This window comes from Mesoplodon bidens (genome assembly GCF_964165515.1).
Source record: "Mesoplodon bidens genome assembly, chromosome: 7".
NCBI classification, from domain to species: Eukaryota; Metazoa; Chordata; class Mammalia; order Artiodactyla; family Ziphiidae; genus Mesoplodon; species Mesoplodon bidens.
This window is the reverse complement of record NC_138164.1, coordinates 11420951-11435490: the sequence shown is the minus strand read 5'-3', so window position 1 is coordinate 11435490 and position 14540 is coordinate 11420951. Positions and strand designations below refer to the sequence as shown.

The 14540-nt window shown below is 42.9% G+C and overlaps 1 protein-coding gene across 1 annotated transcript in view; it reads left to right on the top strand.

The window, feature by feature from the left end:
* Positions 1-14540, top strand: part of SORL1 (sortilin related receptor 1) — a 162666-nt gene that overhangs the window by 47989 nt on the left and 100137 nt on the right. The window contains exons 8-11 of the mRNA XM_081241421.1: positions 145-314; positions 5970-6162; positions 8707-8824; positions 9035-9108. Of these exons, the coding sequence (XP_081097547.1) occupies positions 145-314; positions 5970-6162; positions 8707-8824; positions 9035-9108 (555 nt within the window). The remainder of the gene's footprint in view (positions 1-144; positions 315-5969; positions 6163-8706; positions 8825-9034; positions 9109-14540) is intronic.

Sequence of the window (14540 nt, the reverse complement as noted above, 5' to 3'; positions counted from 1 at the left end):
GACATGGGGAGGCTTTCCGTGGGCTCCAAGCCCACACTCCTCACCGGGACATTTGGAAGTCATTGCTTTAGTGTGCACTGGGAGAGTCCACAGGGCCTGCGTGGTTTTTTTGACTTGTGTCTTTTTTGACTTCTGACGCCAAAGGAATATTACATTGCGGACGCCTCCGAGGACCAGGTGTTTGTGTGTGTCAGTCACAGTAACAACCGCACCAACCTGTACATCTCGGAGGCAGAGGGGCTGAAGTTCTCGCTGTCCTTGGAGAATGTGCTCTATTACAGCCCGGCAGGGGCAGGCAGTGACACCTTGGTGAGGTAAGGAGACCGGGAGGCCCTCCCTGCTTTCTTAGCCCCGCACGACCTCTGGTTGGGTGGTTTTCAACATTAGCTGCACATTTGGACTCACCTCGGCAGGGAGGTTTCAGAAACCCCGATTCTGCCTGGCTCACCTTCCTAGAAATTATATTTTATCTGGTTTGGGATGTGATGGGTGTGTGAGGATTTTAAAAAGCTCCCCAGGTGACGTGTATGTGATGCACAGGCTGAGCACCACTGCCTGGCTGACACTTAGGGTCACCGCCACAGTGTCAACGCCTCCTTTGGGTTCCCTTCATTCAGTTACCTGGTTTTGTGGTCTCAGAGCCAGTGGGAAAGAGCACTTGCAAAATATCATCAACTCCAGACCAGCTGGTATATGTGGCCACAAGGCCCTGCTTCTGTGTGACTCTGGTTAATTGACATCATTACTCTTTTTTTCAGTCATTGCAAGGTATTGTTCTGTGGTGTCTGTGGAAAGACACCAACATCACTGATCCTTTGTCAGTAAATCACATGCCTGGGGTGGTCCTGCGGTAATGGGTGTTCTCTGGGTCGTGGAGGAGTCCGGGGTTTGGGAGGGGTGGATGCCACGAATCCGTGGGGGCACTGGTGCCACAAGCCCATTTATTCTCATTTATCGTGTGACAAACCAGACTTGTGTGTGTCTGACTGAGATTACGTTTACTCTCTGCTCTTGGGAAGAGCCATGCAGTGGAGCTGACTGACTGGTCTGCGGTGAGGTCTGGCCCAAAGGCCGTGAGCACCAGATCAGAGGGCATGTCCTTGCTGCCCACTGTCCCTCTTCATGTTGCCAGTTCATTCAGTCATCAGTTCATTCAGCAAGTATGCTGCTGCTTGGTGCCTGGTGATGTTGCGTGTACAGCCATGAGATATTGTATCCAGCAAGGAAAACTCAGGACGAGGCCCCCATTCTATGGAGCTTTTGTTCTAACTGGGGGAAGACAGAATATAAACAAACATGTGATCTGCTGGTAATGGTGAGTGCCAAGAAAAAAAATAAAGCGAGATAAGAGGACAGAGGGTTACGAGGTTATTACTTTATATTGGCTGGTCGTGGAAGGCTGTTTCAGGAGGGTGACATTCCAGCAGGTGCCTGAATTACACGAGGGAGGGAGCCGGGCCCATACCCCGGGGAAGAGCATTGCAGGCGGAGGGAACAGCAGGCACAGGGGTTCTGAGGTGGGACTTTGTTGGTTTATTTTAGGAGCAGTGAGGAGGCCAGGGTGGATGAAACAGCTGGTGGAGGGGAGAGAGCATCCCCAAGACACAGGAACCAAGAGAGCAGGGTTCAGGTTGTGTAGAGCCCTCAAGGGAGTAGAAAGAACTTTATCTTTTTCTTCTTTTCTTCTTTTCTTCTTTTTTGTGCAGTGTCCTAACCACTGGACCGCAAGGGAATTCCCTATTTCTTCTTCTAAGCACGGTGGAGGGTCTTGACCAGAAGCTGGACATTATTTGATTTAACCTGTTACATTTTTTGGACACCATTTTAAAAACTGTGGATTGCATTATGTAAAGAAAAGTGCATGAAACATAAATGGGTAGTGTTCATGACTGATTTTCAGTGAACGCTCACGTGACTTATCTTTTAAAGAAGCCATCCTGGATGCTGTGTAGAAATTAGACAGCAGACTTTCATGTGTCTGGTGGGGACACGAGTGGGAGTGGACTTTCATGTGTCTGGGGGGGACGCCCAGCTGTGAGAGCACTGCCGGAATCCAGGCCAGCGGAGATGGAGGTTGGCTGGACCCCGGGGCGGTAGCAGTGGAGATGCTGGAAATGGTCAAATTCTGACCATTTACTGATGGACTGGACATGGAGTATGAGAGAAGGAGGAGTCAGGGACCCACCACTGCTTGGCCGGGGTAGCTGCTGCAGTGATGGTTTCAGACGGACCGAGAAGGCTGGGCAAGGTGCAGGTGTGGGGAAAAGATCCAGAGTTCTGGTTTGGAGATGCCTGTTAGATATCCAAGCAGAGAACTTTCTGTGTGGTCTCTGATACGCTTTTCTACGCCGTTTCTTCTCCTTTGGAGGAGCTGTCATCTTTTACTCCTACTTTTTTTCCCCCCGGTGTAGACTCACAGGTTATTTATTTATTTATTTATTCTGTTTCCACCCCCCCTCCCTGGCCCACAGATTATTTATTATTCAGTGTCTTATAATGTGTTATAAACCATTCCTGCCGTGATTCATCCTCAGGTGGTTCTGGTTTGGTCAGTCTCGGCCCCTTCTGGCTGGCTCCTGTGGCTTTTTTTTTTTTTTTCTTGATTTATTAAAGTGAAATTCTCATGATGTTATCTTAACCATTTTATTAAAGTAAACAACTCAGTGGCATATAGCACATTCACAATGTTGTGCAACCACCCGCTTTCTCTAATTCCCAAACATTTACATTTGTATTTCCCCCAAAGAAAACCCCTTACCCACTCAGCAGTTTCTCTCCATTCTCCCCTCCTCCAGCCCCTGGCAGCCACCAGGCTACTTTCTGTCTCTACGGAGTTGCCTGTCCTGGCTATTTCATATAAATGGAATCATACCATAACACCTGACCTTTGTGTCTGCCTTTGTGTCTGCTTCACTTTGTAATGTAATGTTTTCAGGGTTTATCCACATGTAACACGTGTCAATCAATACTTCATTTCTCTGTATGGGTGAGTAATAGTGTCCTTACTTTTTGATAACTAAAATCATGAACCACTCTCTCTCTGGCCTTTTGCCGACTCTTTGTTTGTCACCTTTGAGAGCCTCCAGCTATGGGGCTGATAAGTCATGGCTTGGCCAAGGTTTCCTTGACTTCTGCATTTGTCAGCTCTTCAGGATGGAGATGGCAGGGCAGAGCAGGAGCCCGAAGCTGCAGCAAGCGGCTCCCCAGGAAGTGGGAACATCAGTGATGTGGCCATACGGCCACTGCGCACAGAGAGGTGGCCCTTTATGCAGTTACAAATGTTCCCCCCCCCGGACTCCCTGCCCTGCCTGACCACTCGGTCCAGTTAGGAAAATGAAAATAGATTTACGTCAAGATTCAAAGACGGACATCCTCCTTGGCCTTCTTATTTTTTTCCTTCAGATTTTATCTCGGGACTGGAGATGTTCAGATGTACTCAGTTGAATGACCTTTGTCAGCTGCGTCTCCATCTCAGCACGATGACATGGGACAAGGGTGAAGGAGCAGATTATGTGGGCAGGCTGGCTTAACTTAAAAAAAAGAAAACCACACCAAACCAAACGAGCTATTCTTTGAGCTCAGTGGGAAAGCGTGCCGAGGACCTGGATCTCTTTACTTAGAGACAGGGAGAAGGAATTCTCACCAGGGGTGACCCTGACCTTGTGAGAGGTGCCAAGTGGAGGCAGCGTCTAGATGGAGGGACAGATGTGGCGGGCCCACAGGGCATCTTGAGGAGGGTGTGCTGGATTTGGGCTGAGGGTGGTCGAGGGGGACCTGGTGAACTGCCTGGCGAGGGGAAGAGCAAGTGGTGAGAGCCAGGGAGAGAAAACGGAAGAAAATGGACTCTCCGGGGGCGATGCTTGGGTGAGTCAGGTAGTTGTAGGGTGCAAGGCGTCAGAGCGGGAGATGACAGGGTGGACTGGGGCCTGGAGGAGCGGGGGACGTACAGAGGACAGGCTTCTGCTTGGATTGAAAAAATAAAACACCAGGAGAGAGACCAGGGGGAGAAACAGGGCTCCTGAAAACGAGAGAAATTTAGAACTCCCAGATAAGTTGAAAGAAGCCAATACGGGGACCTCACGATGCTAGGATCACAAGCAGCTTAGCCGAGGTGAATGGAGGGGAGGGGGGAGCAGACGTGGGGCCCATTCCTAAGGAAGCAACTGAAAAACAACTAAAACAGACCTAAGGAAACCACGCGTCAGAGCATTTGGTCTCAGCGCTGGTGTTTTTTGGAGGACCTTGCTCCATCTCTCAGCTGGGGTGGCCCTGCCACTTCTGTGTGCATCTTCCTGTCTGAGGTGGCCAACAGTCATCCAGCTCGGAGATTTGTATGACAGATAAAGGGAAAGCGCAGTTCTGTGCTTTTTTACAAAGCCCAGTGGCTCAGAACCCTCCAAATAAAGGACCCGCTTCCAGTTTTACAAGCCACGTGTGAACTGTGGCTGCCCTTTCTGAGAGATCTGTTCTGTTGTAACGTGTGTACCATGTTAGAACAAAACTTCTTCCCAGGGAAATTACAGTATCTGGGCTAGCAGTTAAGGCCGGGGAGGGTCTTCTTCTCTGCTTCACTGTGAATAAGCATAACCTCAAGGTTTCCAGAGCCATCCTTGTTAGATATACCATGCCTTTGGGAAAGGGGTTCTGCTTTGCTCCCTGACAAATCCTGTCAGCTTCTGTCTGATCAGGGTTTTGACTAATTAGTTGTAAGTATCTGGACAGTGGCTATGTAACCCCTTAGCTATATTCCTATAGATTGGGTTAGATTGTAAGCCTCAACACTATAATTTTTTAAATTGAAGAATAGTTGATTTACAATGTATTAATTTCTGCTGTACAGCAAAGTAATTCAGTTATACATATATATACATTCTTTTTTATATTCAGTTCCATTATGGTTTATCATAGTATGTCAGATATAGTTCCCTGTGCTATACAGTAGGACCTTGTGGTTTATCCATTCTATATATAATAGTTTGCATCTGCTAACCCTAAACTCTCAATCCTTCCCTCTCCCACCACCCCCTCTCCCTTGGCAACCACAAGTCTGTTCTCTATGTCTGTGAGTCTGTTTCTGTTTCATAGATAGGTTCATTTGTGTCATATTTTAGATTCCACATGTAAGTAATATCATATGGTATTTGTCATTCTCTTTGACTTATTTCACTTAGTATGATAATCTCTAGGTCCAACCATGTTGCTTCAAATGGCATTATTTCATTCTTTTTTATGGCTGAGTAGTATTCCATTGTATATACGTACCATGTCTTCTTTATCCATTCCTCTGTTGATGGACATTTAGGTTGTTTCCATGTCTTGGCTATTGTGAATAGGCCAGCACTATAATTAGTATCTGGTGAGTTTGGTTTAAGGTTTCCTGTTTGTCAGAGCTCACTAGAGGATTTGGGGTCAATTTCATTAGTGGAGAAATAAATGTGATTCTGACATCAACTTTTCCGTGTTGTATTCATCATTCTGAACCCCACGTGGGGAGTGATAGGTCAGATGAGCATCTTGGCCTTTAAAATGACAAAACATCACTTTTTAAAAAGGACAGATTATTCAGCCATAAGAAGGAATGAAGTACTGATACAACATGGATAGACCTTGAAAACATTATGCTAAGAGAAAGTAACCAGATACAAAAGGCCACAAATTGTATAATTCCATTTATATGAAATATCCAGAAGAGGCAAATCCATAGAGACAAAAAACTGATCACTGGTTGCCAGCGTCTGGGATGGAAAGGGAAAGTGGGGCATGACTGCCAGTGGGTACAGGGTTTCCCTTTGGGAAGATGAAAATATTCTGGGACTACATAGTGATGATGGTTGCATAACATTGGGAAGGTACTTAATGCCACTGAATTGTGTACTTTAAAATGGTTAAATTTTATGTTATTTAAAATAAGAACATGCCAAGCAAATGATGAATTCATGCTCACAGCTGTTCATTTTCTCTTAATGTAGGTATTTTGCAAATGAACCATTTGCTGACTTCCACCGCGTGGAGGGGTTACAGGGAGTCTACATTGCTACTCTGATTAACGGTTCCATGAATGAAGAGAACATGAGATCAGTCATCACCTTTGACAAAGGGGGGACCTGGGAATTCCTTCAGGCCCCAGCCTTCACGGGATATGGAGAGAAAATCAATTGTGAGGTATAGATGCTTTGCTCTTGTTTGGATTGTTAATACACACTTTTAACTCTAGTTCTACTCTTACCGTTCCCAAACTCTGCGTCAAGATGCCTTGGGGTGCCATAGTGAACTCACAGGGGCACCATGGGATATTTTAAGTTTTTGAGGGAAGAACTGTGATACTTGATGTCTGTTGGTCACCATGTGAATTACTATCTTGAGTTAGTTCACAATTTCAACATTAGCTCATGCTATATGTCTTTTGATGACATATCTTTGTGAAGCTGGATTTTTGGCATTTGATGTGATAAAAAGCACAGGAAATGATGGTAGTGATATCTGATTAGATTCCAAAGTTTGAGAAGATGTGCAGTGCCCAAAAGGTGTCTATATACTATTACTAAGTAATTTTGGTTATTTAAGAATGAAATAAAATTTTATGTTTTCTTTCAATTTATATACACACACACAATATTATTTCAGACTGCTGCTAAATTATTAGGACATATACTTATTAAGTTGTTTGGACTTAACTGTGTAAAAAAACAAACATTGGTATTTCTTCTGACCTGAGGCTGTTATAAAAAAAATTACTGAGATACCAGTTGTGCTGGGAACCAAGAAAGTCTGGACCTGTGCTGTACAGCAAAGTGATTTGCTGGGGAACATCTTTTAAAATTCCTCCCTGAATATAATTTAGGATTCTACAGTTTTCCCTACCTGTGGCTTCATCTGAAAAGCTCATGATACTAAAATGTGTTATTTGGCCCCATTCAGTGTTACCATTCGCTTAAGTGGCTCCTTCCTTTTCCCTGGGGAGAAGTCTGTGATTGTGGTCCTCGGCTTCATGTGACACCCCACACCTCCATTTTCATTTCTCTAGGGGATCTAGGGTGTGTAAAGTAGGCAGTTGGAAGGAACTTGGAAAAAAACAGTAGTACTCATTTTTGGAGAAACCAAAACATTTTAGTTAGACAATTACCTGGTCTCTTGGATTTTTGAATTTCATTTGTCCATGGTTAAATATATTGACTCTCTTGTATGCTATATCCGTGGTCCTTGGGAAGATTATTTTGGAGACTCTTGTTCTAGAATGTACTTCTTGATTTTTTTTCTTTTCCTTTTTTTTTTTTTGGTACTTTTTGATTTTTCTTCCCTATTTGGCAACAGGTCTGGACTTCCCACATCGTGTCTAGCTTTGGAGAGAGTCAGGTTATAAGTAGGTGCAGATAAACACCTAGGTGTTGTTTCACTGCATGATACAGGTTTTGGAGCGTGTGGTAGGGGTCCAAACCTTGATTAAATAAAATGAATAGTTTTGTTAAAATCCAGCTGCTTATTTCCCTGACTGATCAGTTTATTTATGAACTGTACAACAATTAGTAATCAGCTTTTAGTTTCTGCTTCTGATTTTAGGTGGTGACAGAAAAGGTGAGTTGGCAGATATTTCTTTGAGACTCAACCTAATTTGCTCCAGTTTTCATTTGCTGAACTTTGAGGCTAGCAAGACAGATATTTGTTAGAGAGATCCTTTTGTTATAAAAATAAGTATATCTAGCAAATCATGTCAGTTTTTACCTGTAACATAAGTACAAATAGAGATACCCTATCTAGAACACCAGACAAGGCTAAGTAACATTTGACAGTCACTTTCTGGCCAGGAGAATCAGGTATGACCCTATACCAAAAGGCCTTGTTTGCAGAACTATTAAAATCTGAACATAAGTGATGGAGGCCAGTTTGAATAACCTGAAGTCTTGCAGAGGACACCTGAAGACTTGTTGTACAAATGCAGACTGCTTAAAAAAGTTTAATGTGACTCTTTCGGTGTTTATATCTCATATGTGTTGTACATCTGGGAGGTTATCAGTGAGACTTTCTGACTTCTAATTCTCAGGTTTTTTTGACAGAGTTGCTTCAATCACATTTGAAATACATCTTCACTGACTTAGAAAATAAGTACCATGAAATCATTTCATTCTCTTTCATTCATTCGAATGACATGAGAGAAATTCTAGGTAACATGAGAGAGTGAAAGCTTTCCTATCTACTTGAGTTGGCACTGATTTCTTTTTAAATTTTTATTGAAATATAGTTGATTCACAATGTTGTGTTAGTTTCTGGTGTACAGCTAAGTGATTCAGTTATATATATATATATATATATATGTATATACACACACACACACACACACTTTTTTATATTCTTTTCCATTATAGGTTATTACAAGATATTGAGTATAGTTCCCTGTGCTATACAGAAGGTCCTTGTAGGTTATCTATTTTATATATGGCACCGATTTCTAATTGCTGTTCTCTGAGAGTCTCAGAAGGAATTTTTTCTTAGGATTTTTCTCTTTTCTTCCATGAGAGGCATTTATGTGGTTCAGATGATCACGCCCACCTGGGGGAGTGTGGGGACAGCCAGGCTGTGCCTCTGGTCTCCTTTGGGCCAGATCTCCTTCCTCTGTGCCGACTGCAGTGTGGGCCCAGGAGGCCTCGGCATTTCGAGGGAGACCTCCGTGTCGTGTTGTGTGCTGACCGCTCCTCAACTTGTGTTCTGTAGCTTTCCCAGGGCTGCTCCCTCCATCTGGCCCAGCGGCTCAGCCAGTTGCTCAGCCTCCAGCTCCGAAGGATGCCCATCCTGTCCAAGGAGTCGGCGCCTGGTCTCGTCATCGCCACGGGTAAGTTGGCTTTGCCTGTTCTCACTGACGAGTTAAGCTATTGGCTTACGTGCAGCCAAATACACAGTGACCGCTGCCACCTAGGGCAATACTGGCTGTTCGTGGTTCTGAGACATCTTAGTTGCTAGATGACTCAGAATTTCTGGTTGAGCAAGGTGATTATCTGACGTATTCTTGACATTAAAAATAATTACTCTTCTTGCATTTTAGGTTCAGTGGGAAAGAACTTGGCAAGCAAGACAAACGTGTACATCTCCAGCAGTGCTGGAGCCCGGTGGCGAGAGGTCAGCCCCCTCCCTCCACAACCCCTGCCCTTGTTTGTGGGAGAACGTGACTGTGCCTTGACATTTCAAGGACACACATGGCTGTGGTGGAGGCCAATGACGCCAAGTATGATTATAAAATAAAGAGAGGTACCCGGAGCCACAATGACAGGGTCAGCTGCGCTGATTTGTATTCACACCCCATGATGTGGGCTTGTGATTTTGCCAAAAATGTTACTTTGAATCCAAAACAGACTTTTTAAAAAACAGCTGTGAATTTGTGTAAATATCCCAAGATTATAAGTTCCGTAAGGATAAGGCAGTGTCTGTTTTGTCACTTCTTTACTCCTGGCACCTAGCAGCGTCTGGCACAGACACGTGGTGCTCAGTAAGTGTTTGCTGAATCCATCAGCAGATTGTAATGTATTTGTAGTGGTATCAGGTCTGACCCTGGTTACTTACTTATTTTTGCATATTAGCGAAGTTAAAGCCAAGCCCCTGCCCCGCCCCCTTCCCTGACTGGCTGTACTGCGCAGGTCCTCCATCTCACTCCGTGCTATGGCAGACTCTGCTGTGGAAGGAGGCTGTTTTTGCCTGAAGGTTGTGTGACTAATTTGGATCCTTAGGAACTGATTGTACCAATTCTGAAGGTGGGGCTAGTTCTCTAGTCCCCAAATGCTAACTCAGCCTTGGACATGAGAGAATTCCCAAACTTGTTTAAAAAAAAAAAAAGTGTTTTTCACTAGTCTCCCGTCAGGGAGACAGGCATCTGGTCTCATTCTGTAGGGGCCGCTTTCAGTGATGCTCTGCTGTGTGTGCAGGGAACTGCTGGGGTAGAACTCACCAGATCTCTCGCAGGCCGGACGTGATGTCAGGAGGGCTGTGGGATTCTCAGGAGAACCAGCAGACAGCTCCCATCCTCATGGTGCCCTTCCTGGGAATGCAATACATACACTTTCAGAGTGAAATACATAGTATGTGAAGCAGTAGTAATACCCAACATTTGTTTGGGTCTTGGCCTGTCACATACCTTATCTCGTTCGAGGTAGGGCTCGCTGTCCCTTCATACATTGTGTGTGTGTACGTGTATGTGCATGCATGTGTTTGTGTGTGTGTGTGTGTACGGACTACACAGCTGTACAGTATGGTAAGGAACATAATTACGTATTCGGATGAGGGAGATTGTTAAGGCCAGAGTAGTCAAAAAGTGAGAACACTTTGGAATTTTCGGGGCATCCTCGTCCAGCTTCCATGGGAAAGATTAAGCAGCGGCTTTCCTCTTCCCTGGAGCTGGACATTCCTTTTGAAATTGGATGTTCTCTCCTCTGCGGATAGGCTGGTGGTTGGTTTGTACCTTCTGATGTTGGTGTAATCTGGGATTTGAACATCTGCAAGTGATTTCCTTCTGGGGAGAAAGCAGTGTCTTGCTCCTCCTCCCGTGAAGTGGTGTCGTCTGGCTAATGCTGGGGCAGCTGTCAGCGCCTCCTGCCAGGTGTGCTCCACGCCTGCCAAGAGGCAGCCATCGCACAAGGGACCTTAGTTTTAGAGCTAGCAGGGACTAACTAGGGGATGAAAAGGTTGAGACTGTCTGTGTGAGCGGGCATCTGAGTCCCCATGGGCAGCCTTCTTTTTAGAGGGACAGTCTCGGGTGTGTGAGGGGGATAGATGGTGGCCAGGGAAGAGGAAATGGGATGGAGTTGACAGATGCTGTCTAGAAAACTGATGACTAGAATTCTTGTTCGCCTTCTCCTACTAAAAAGTTGTGCAAATTCTCAGATCCACAGAGTTCCTTTTTTGCACTTAAAAAAAAACAAAAAAACTTTGTTGAGGTACAGTAAACTGCACATAGTTAAAGTATATAATTTGATCAGGATTGATCACCATCATTACACCTTCATCCGCACCACAATTAAGACAGTTGCATCACCCACCAAAGTTTCTTTGTGTCCCTTTGTAATTCATTCCGGTCTCTACCCTCATCCCTCCAGATTATTAGCATTTTCTAGAATTCTGTGTAAATGGACTCACACAGATGCAGTCTTTTGGCTTTGAGGTTCATTCATGTTGTTTCATTTATCAGTGATTCTCTCCTTTTTCATTGTTGATCAGTATCCCATTGTGGGGATATTCCACAGTTTCTTTATCCATTCGTTGATTGATGGATGTTCTGGTTTTTGCTGATTACAAATATAGTTGTTATAAACATTTTTGCATGGTTTTTAGATGGACATATATTTTTATTTCTCTTGGGTAGATACTGTAGGAAGGAATGAGTGGGCAACCTGGTAGATATGTCTAGCTTTTAAAGGAATTACCAGATTATTTTAAAGTATCAAATTGTTTTCCAAAGTGGATATACTGTTTCATGTTTCCACCAGCAGTGTGTGAGTTCTGATTGCTTCAGGTGCATGCCAACACTTGATATGGTCAGTCTTTTAAATTTTAGACATTTTAATAACTGCATGTGATATTTCATTGTGGTTTTAATTGGCATTTCTTTGATGACTAATGATGTTGAGCTTCTGGGTTTTTTTTTTTCTTTTTCTTTTTGGTGTTGAGCTTCTTTTCATGTGTTCATTGGTCATTTAAAACTCTTTTGTGAAGTGTCCGTTCAGATCTTTTATATATTTTAAAGAGTTGTGTTTGTGTTCTTATTGAGCTGTAAGAGGTTTTTTAAAAAATATATTCTGAATTTAAGTCTTTTATATGTGTTATAAGTTTTTTCTCCTAGTCTGTGGCTTGCTTTTTTGTTTTCTTAAAGGTGTCTTTTGAAGAGCAAATGTTTTTAATTTTGGTAAAGTCTTATTTATCAGTTCTTTTCTTCTATGTTTTATGTGCTTTGTTGTTCTGAGAAATGTTTGTCCTTCACAAGTTAGCAGAGATTGTCTCCTATGTATTCTTTTACAGGTTTTATAGTTTTAGGCTTTAGGTTTAGGTTTATGATCTATTTTGAGTTAATTTGTATATCTGGTGTGAGGGAAGGGTTGATACTCATTTTTTCCTTATAAACATGCTATTGGTCAAGCACCACTTGTTGAAAAGACTTCTCTTTTCCGCATCAAATTGCCTTGGTACCTGTTTGAAAATCAATTGGCTGTATGTGTGGGTCTCTTTCAAGACTTTCTGTTCTGCTCCATTGATCTATATGCCTGTCTCTTTACCAAAACCAAATTGTCTTGATTACTGAAGACTTAGAGTAAAGGTTGAGATCAAGTACGGTAAGTCTTCCAATTTTGTTCTTTTTAAAAATTACGTTGACTTATTCTAGTTCCTTTGTCTAACCACATAACATTTTATTTTTAAAATTTTTTTAAAATTAATTTTTATTGGAGTATAGTTACTTTACAATGTTGTGTTAGTTTCTACTGTATAGCAAAGTGAATCAGCTATATGTATACATATATCCCCTCTGTTTTGGATTTCCGTCCCATTTAGGTCACCACAGAGCATTGAGTAGAGTTCCCTGAGCTATACAGTAGGTTCTCATTAGTTATCTATTTTATATATAGTATCAACAGTGTATATATGTCAATCCCAATCCCCCAGTTCATCCCACCTTCCTTCCCCCTTGGCATCCATACGTTTGTTCTCTACATCTGTGTCTCTATTTCTGCTTTGCAAGTAAGATAATTTATACCATTTTTCTAGATTCCACATATATGCATTAATACATGATATTTGTTTTTCTCTTTCTGACCTACTTCAGTCTATGACAGTCTCTACGTCCATCCACGTCTCTACAGATGACCCAGTTTCATTCCTTATTATGGCTGAGTAATAATTCCATTGTATATATGTACCACATCTTCTTTGTCCATTCCTCTGTCGATGGACATTTAGGTTGCTTCCATGTCCTGGCTGTTGTAAATAGTGCTACAATGAACATTGGGGTGCATGTGTCTTTTTAAAAAAATTTTTATTGGAGTATAGTTGCTTTGCAATATTGTGTTAGTTTCCACTGTACAGCAAACTGAATCAGCTATACGTATACATATATCCCCTCTTTTCTGGATTTCCTTCCCATTTTGGTCACCACAGAGCACTGAGTAGAGTTCCCTGTGCTATACAGTAGGTTCTTATTAGTTGTCTATTTTATACATAGTATCAATAGTGTATATATGTCAATCCCAATCTCCTAATTCACCCACCCCCCCTTCCCCCTTGGTATCCATATGTTTGTTCTCTATGTCTGTGTCTTTATTTCTGCTTTGTAAGTAAGATCATCTGTACCGAGTTTTTCACATTCCACATATATGCGTTAATATATGATATTTGTTTTTCTTTTTCTGACTTAACTTCACTCTGTATGACAGTCTCTGGGTCCATCCACATCTGTACAAATGACCCAGTTTCGTTCCTTTTTATGGCTGAGTAATATTCTATCATATATGTGTACCACATCCTCTTTATCCATTCCTCTGTTGATGGATATTTAGGTTGCTTCCATATCCCAGCTATTGTAAATAGTGCTGCAATGAACATTGGGGTGCATGTGTCTTTTTGAATTATGGTTTTCTCTGGGTATATGTCCAGTAGTGGGATTGCTCTGTCATATGGTAGTTCTGTTTTTAGTTTTTTAAGGAACCTCCCTACTGTTCTCCATAGTGGCTGTACCATTTTTTTAAAATTAATTAATTTATTTTTGACTGTGTTGGGTCTTCGTTTCTGTGCGAGGGCTTTCTCTAGTTGCGGCAAGTGGGGGCCACTCTTCATCGTGGTGCGTGGACTTCTCACTGTCGCGGCCTCTCTTGTTGTGGAGCACAGGCTCCAGATGTGCAGGCTCAGTAGTTGTGGCTCACGGGCCCAGTTGCCCTGCAGCATGTGGGATCCTCCCAGACCAGGGCTTGAACCTGTGTCCCCTGCATTGGCAGGCAGATTCTCAACCACCACGCCACCAGGGAAGCCCCTTGTGGCTGTACCAATTTACATGCCCACCAACATGCATGAGGGTTCCCTTTTCTCCACACCCTCTCCAGCATTTATGGTCTGTAGATTTTTTTTTTATAATGGCCATTCTGACCACTGTGAGGTGATACCTCACTGTAGTTTTGATTTGCATTTCTCTAATAATTAGTGATGTTGAGCATCTTTTCAAGTGCCTCTTGGCCATCTGTATTTCTTCTTTGGAGAAATGTCTGTTTAGGTCTTCCACCCATTTTTTGATTCGGTTGTTTGTTTGTTTGTTTTTGATATTGAGCTGCATGAGCTGTTTGTATATTTTGGAGATTAATCCTTTGTCAGTTACTTCATTTGCAAATATTTCCCCCCATTCTGAGGGTTGTCTTTTCTTCTTGTCTGTGGTTTCCTTTGCTGTGCAAAAGCTTTTAAGTCTCATTAGGTCCCATTTGTTTATTTTTGTTTTTATTCTCATTACTCTAGGAGGTGGGTCAAAAAAGATCTTGCTGCGATTTATGTCACAGAGTGTTCTGCCTGTGTTTTCCTCTAAGAGGTTT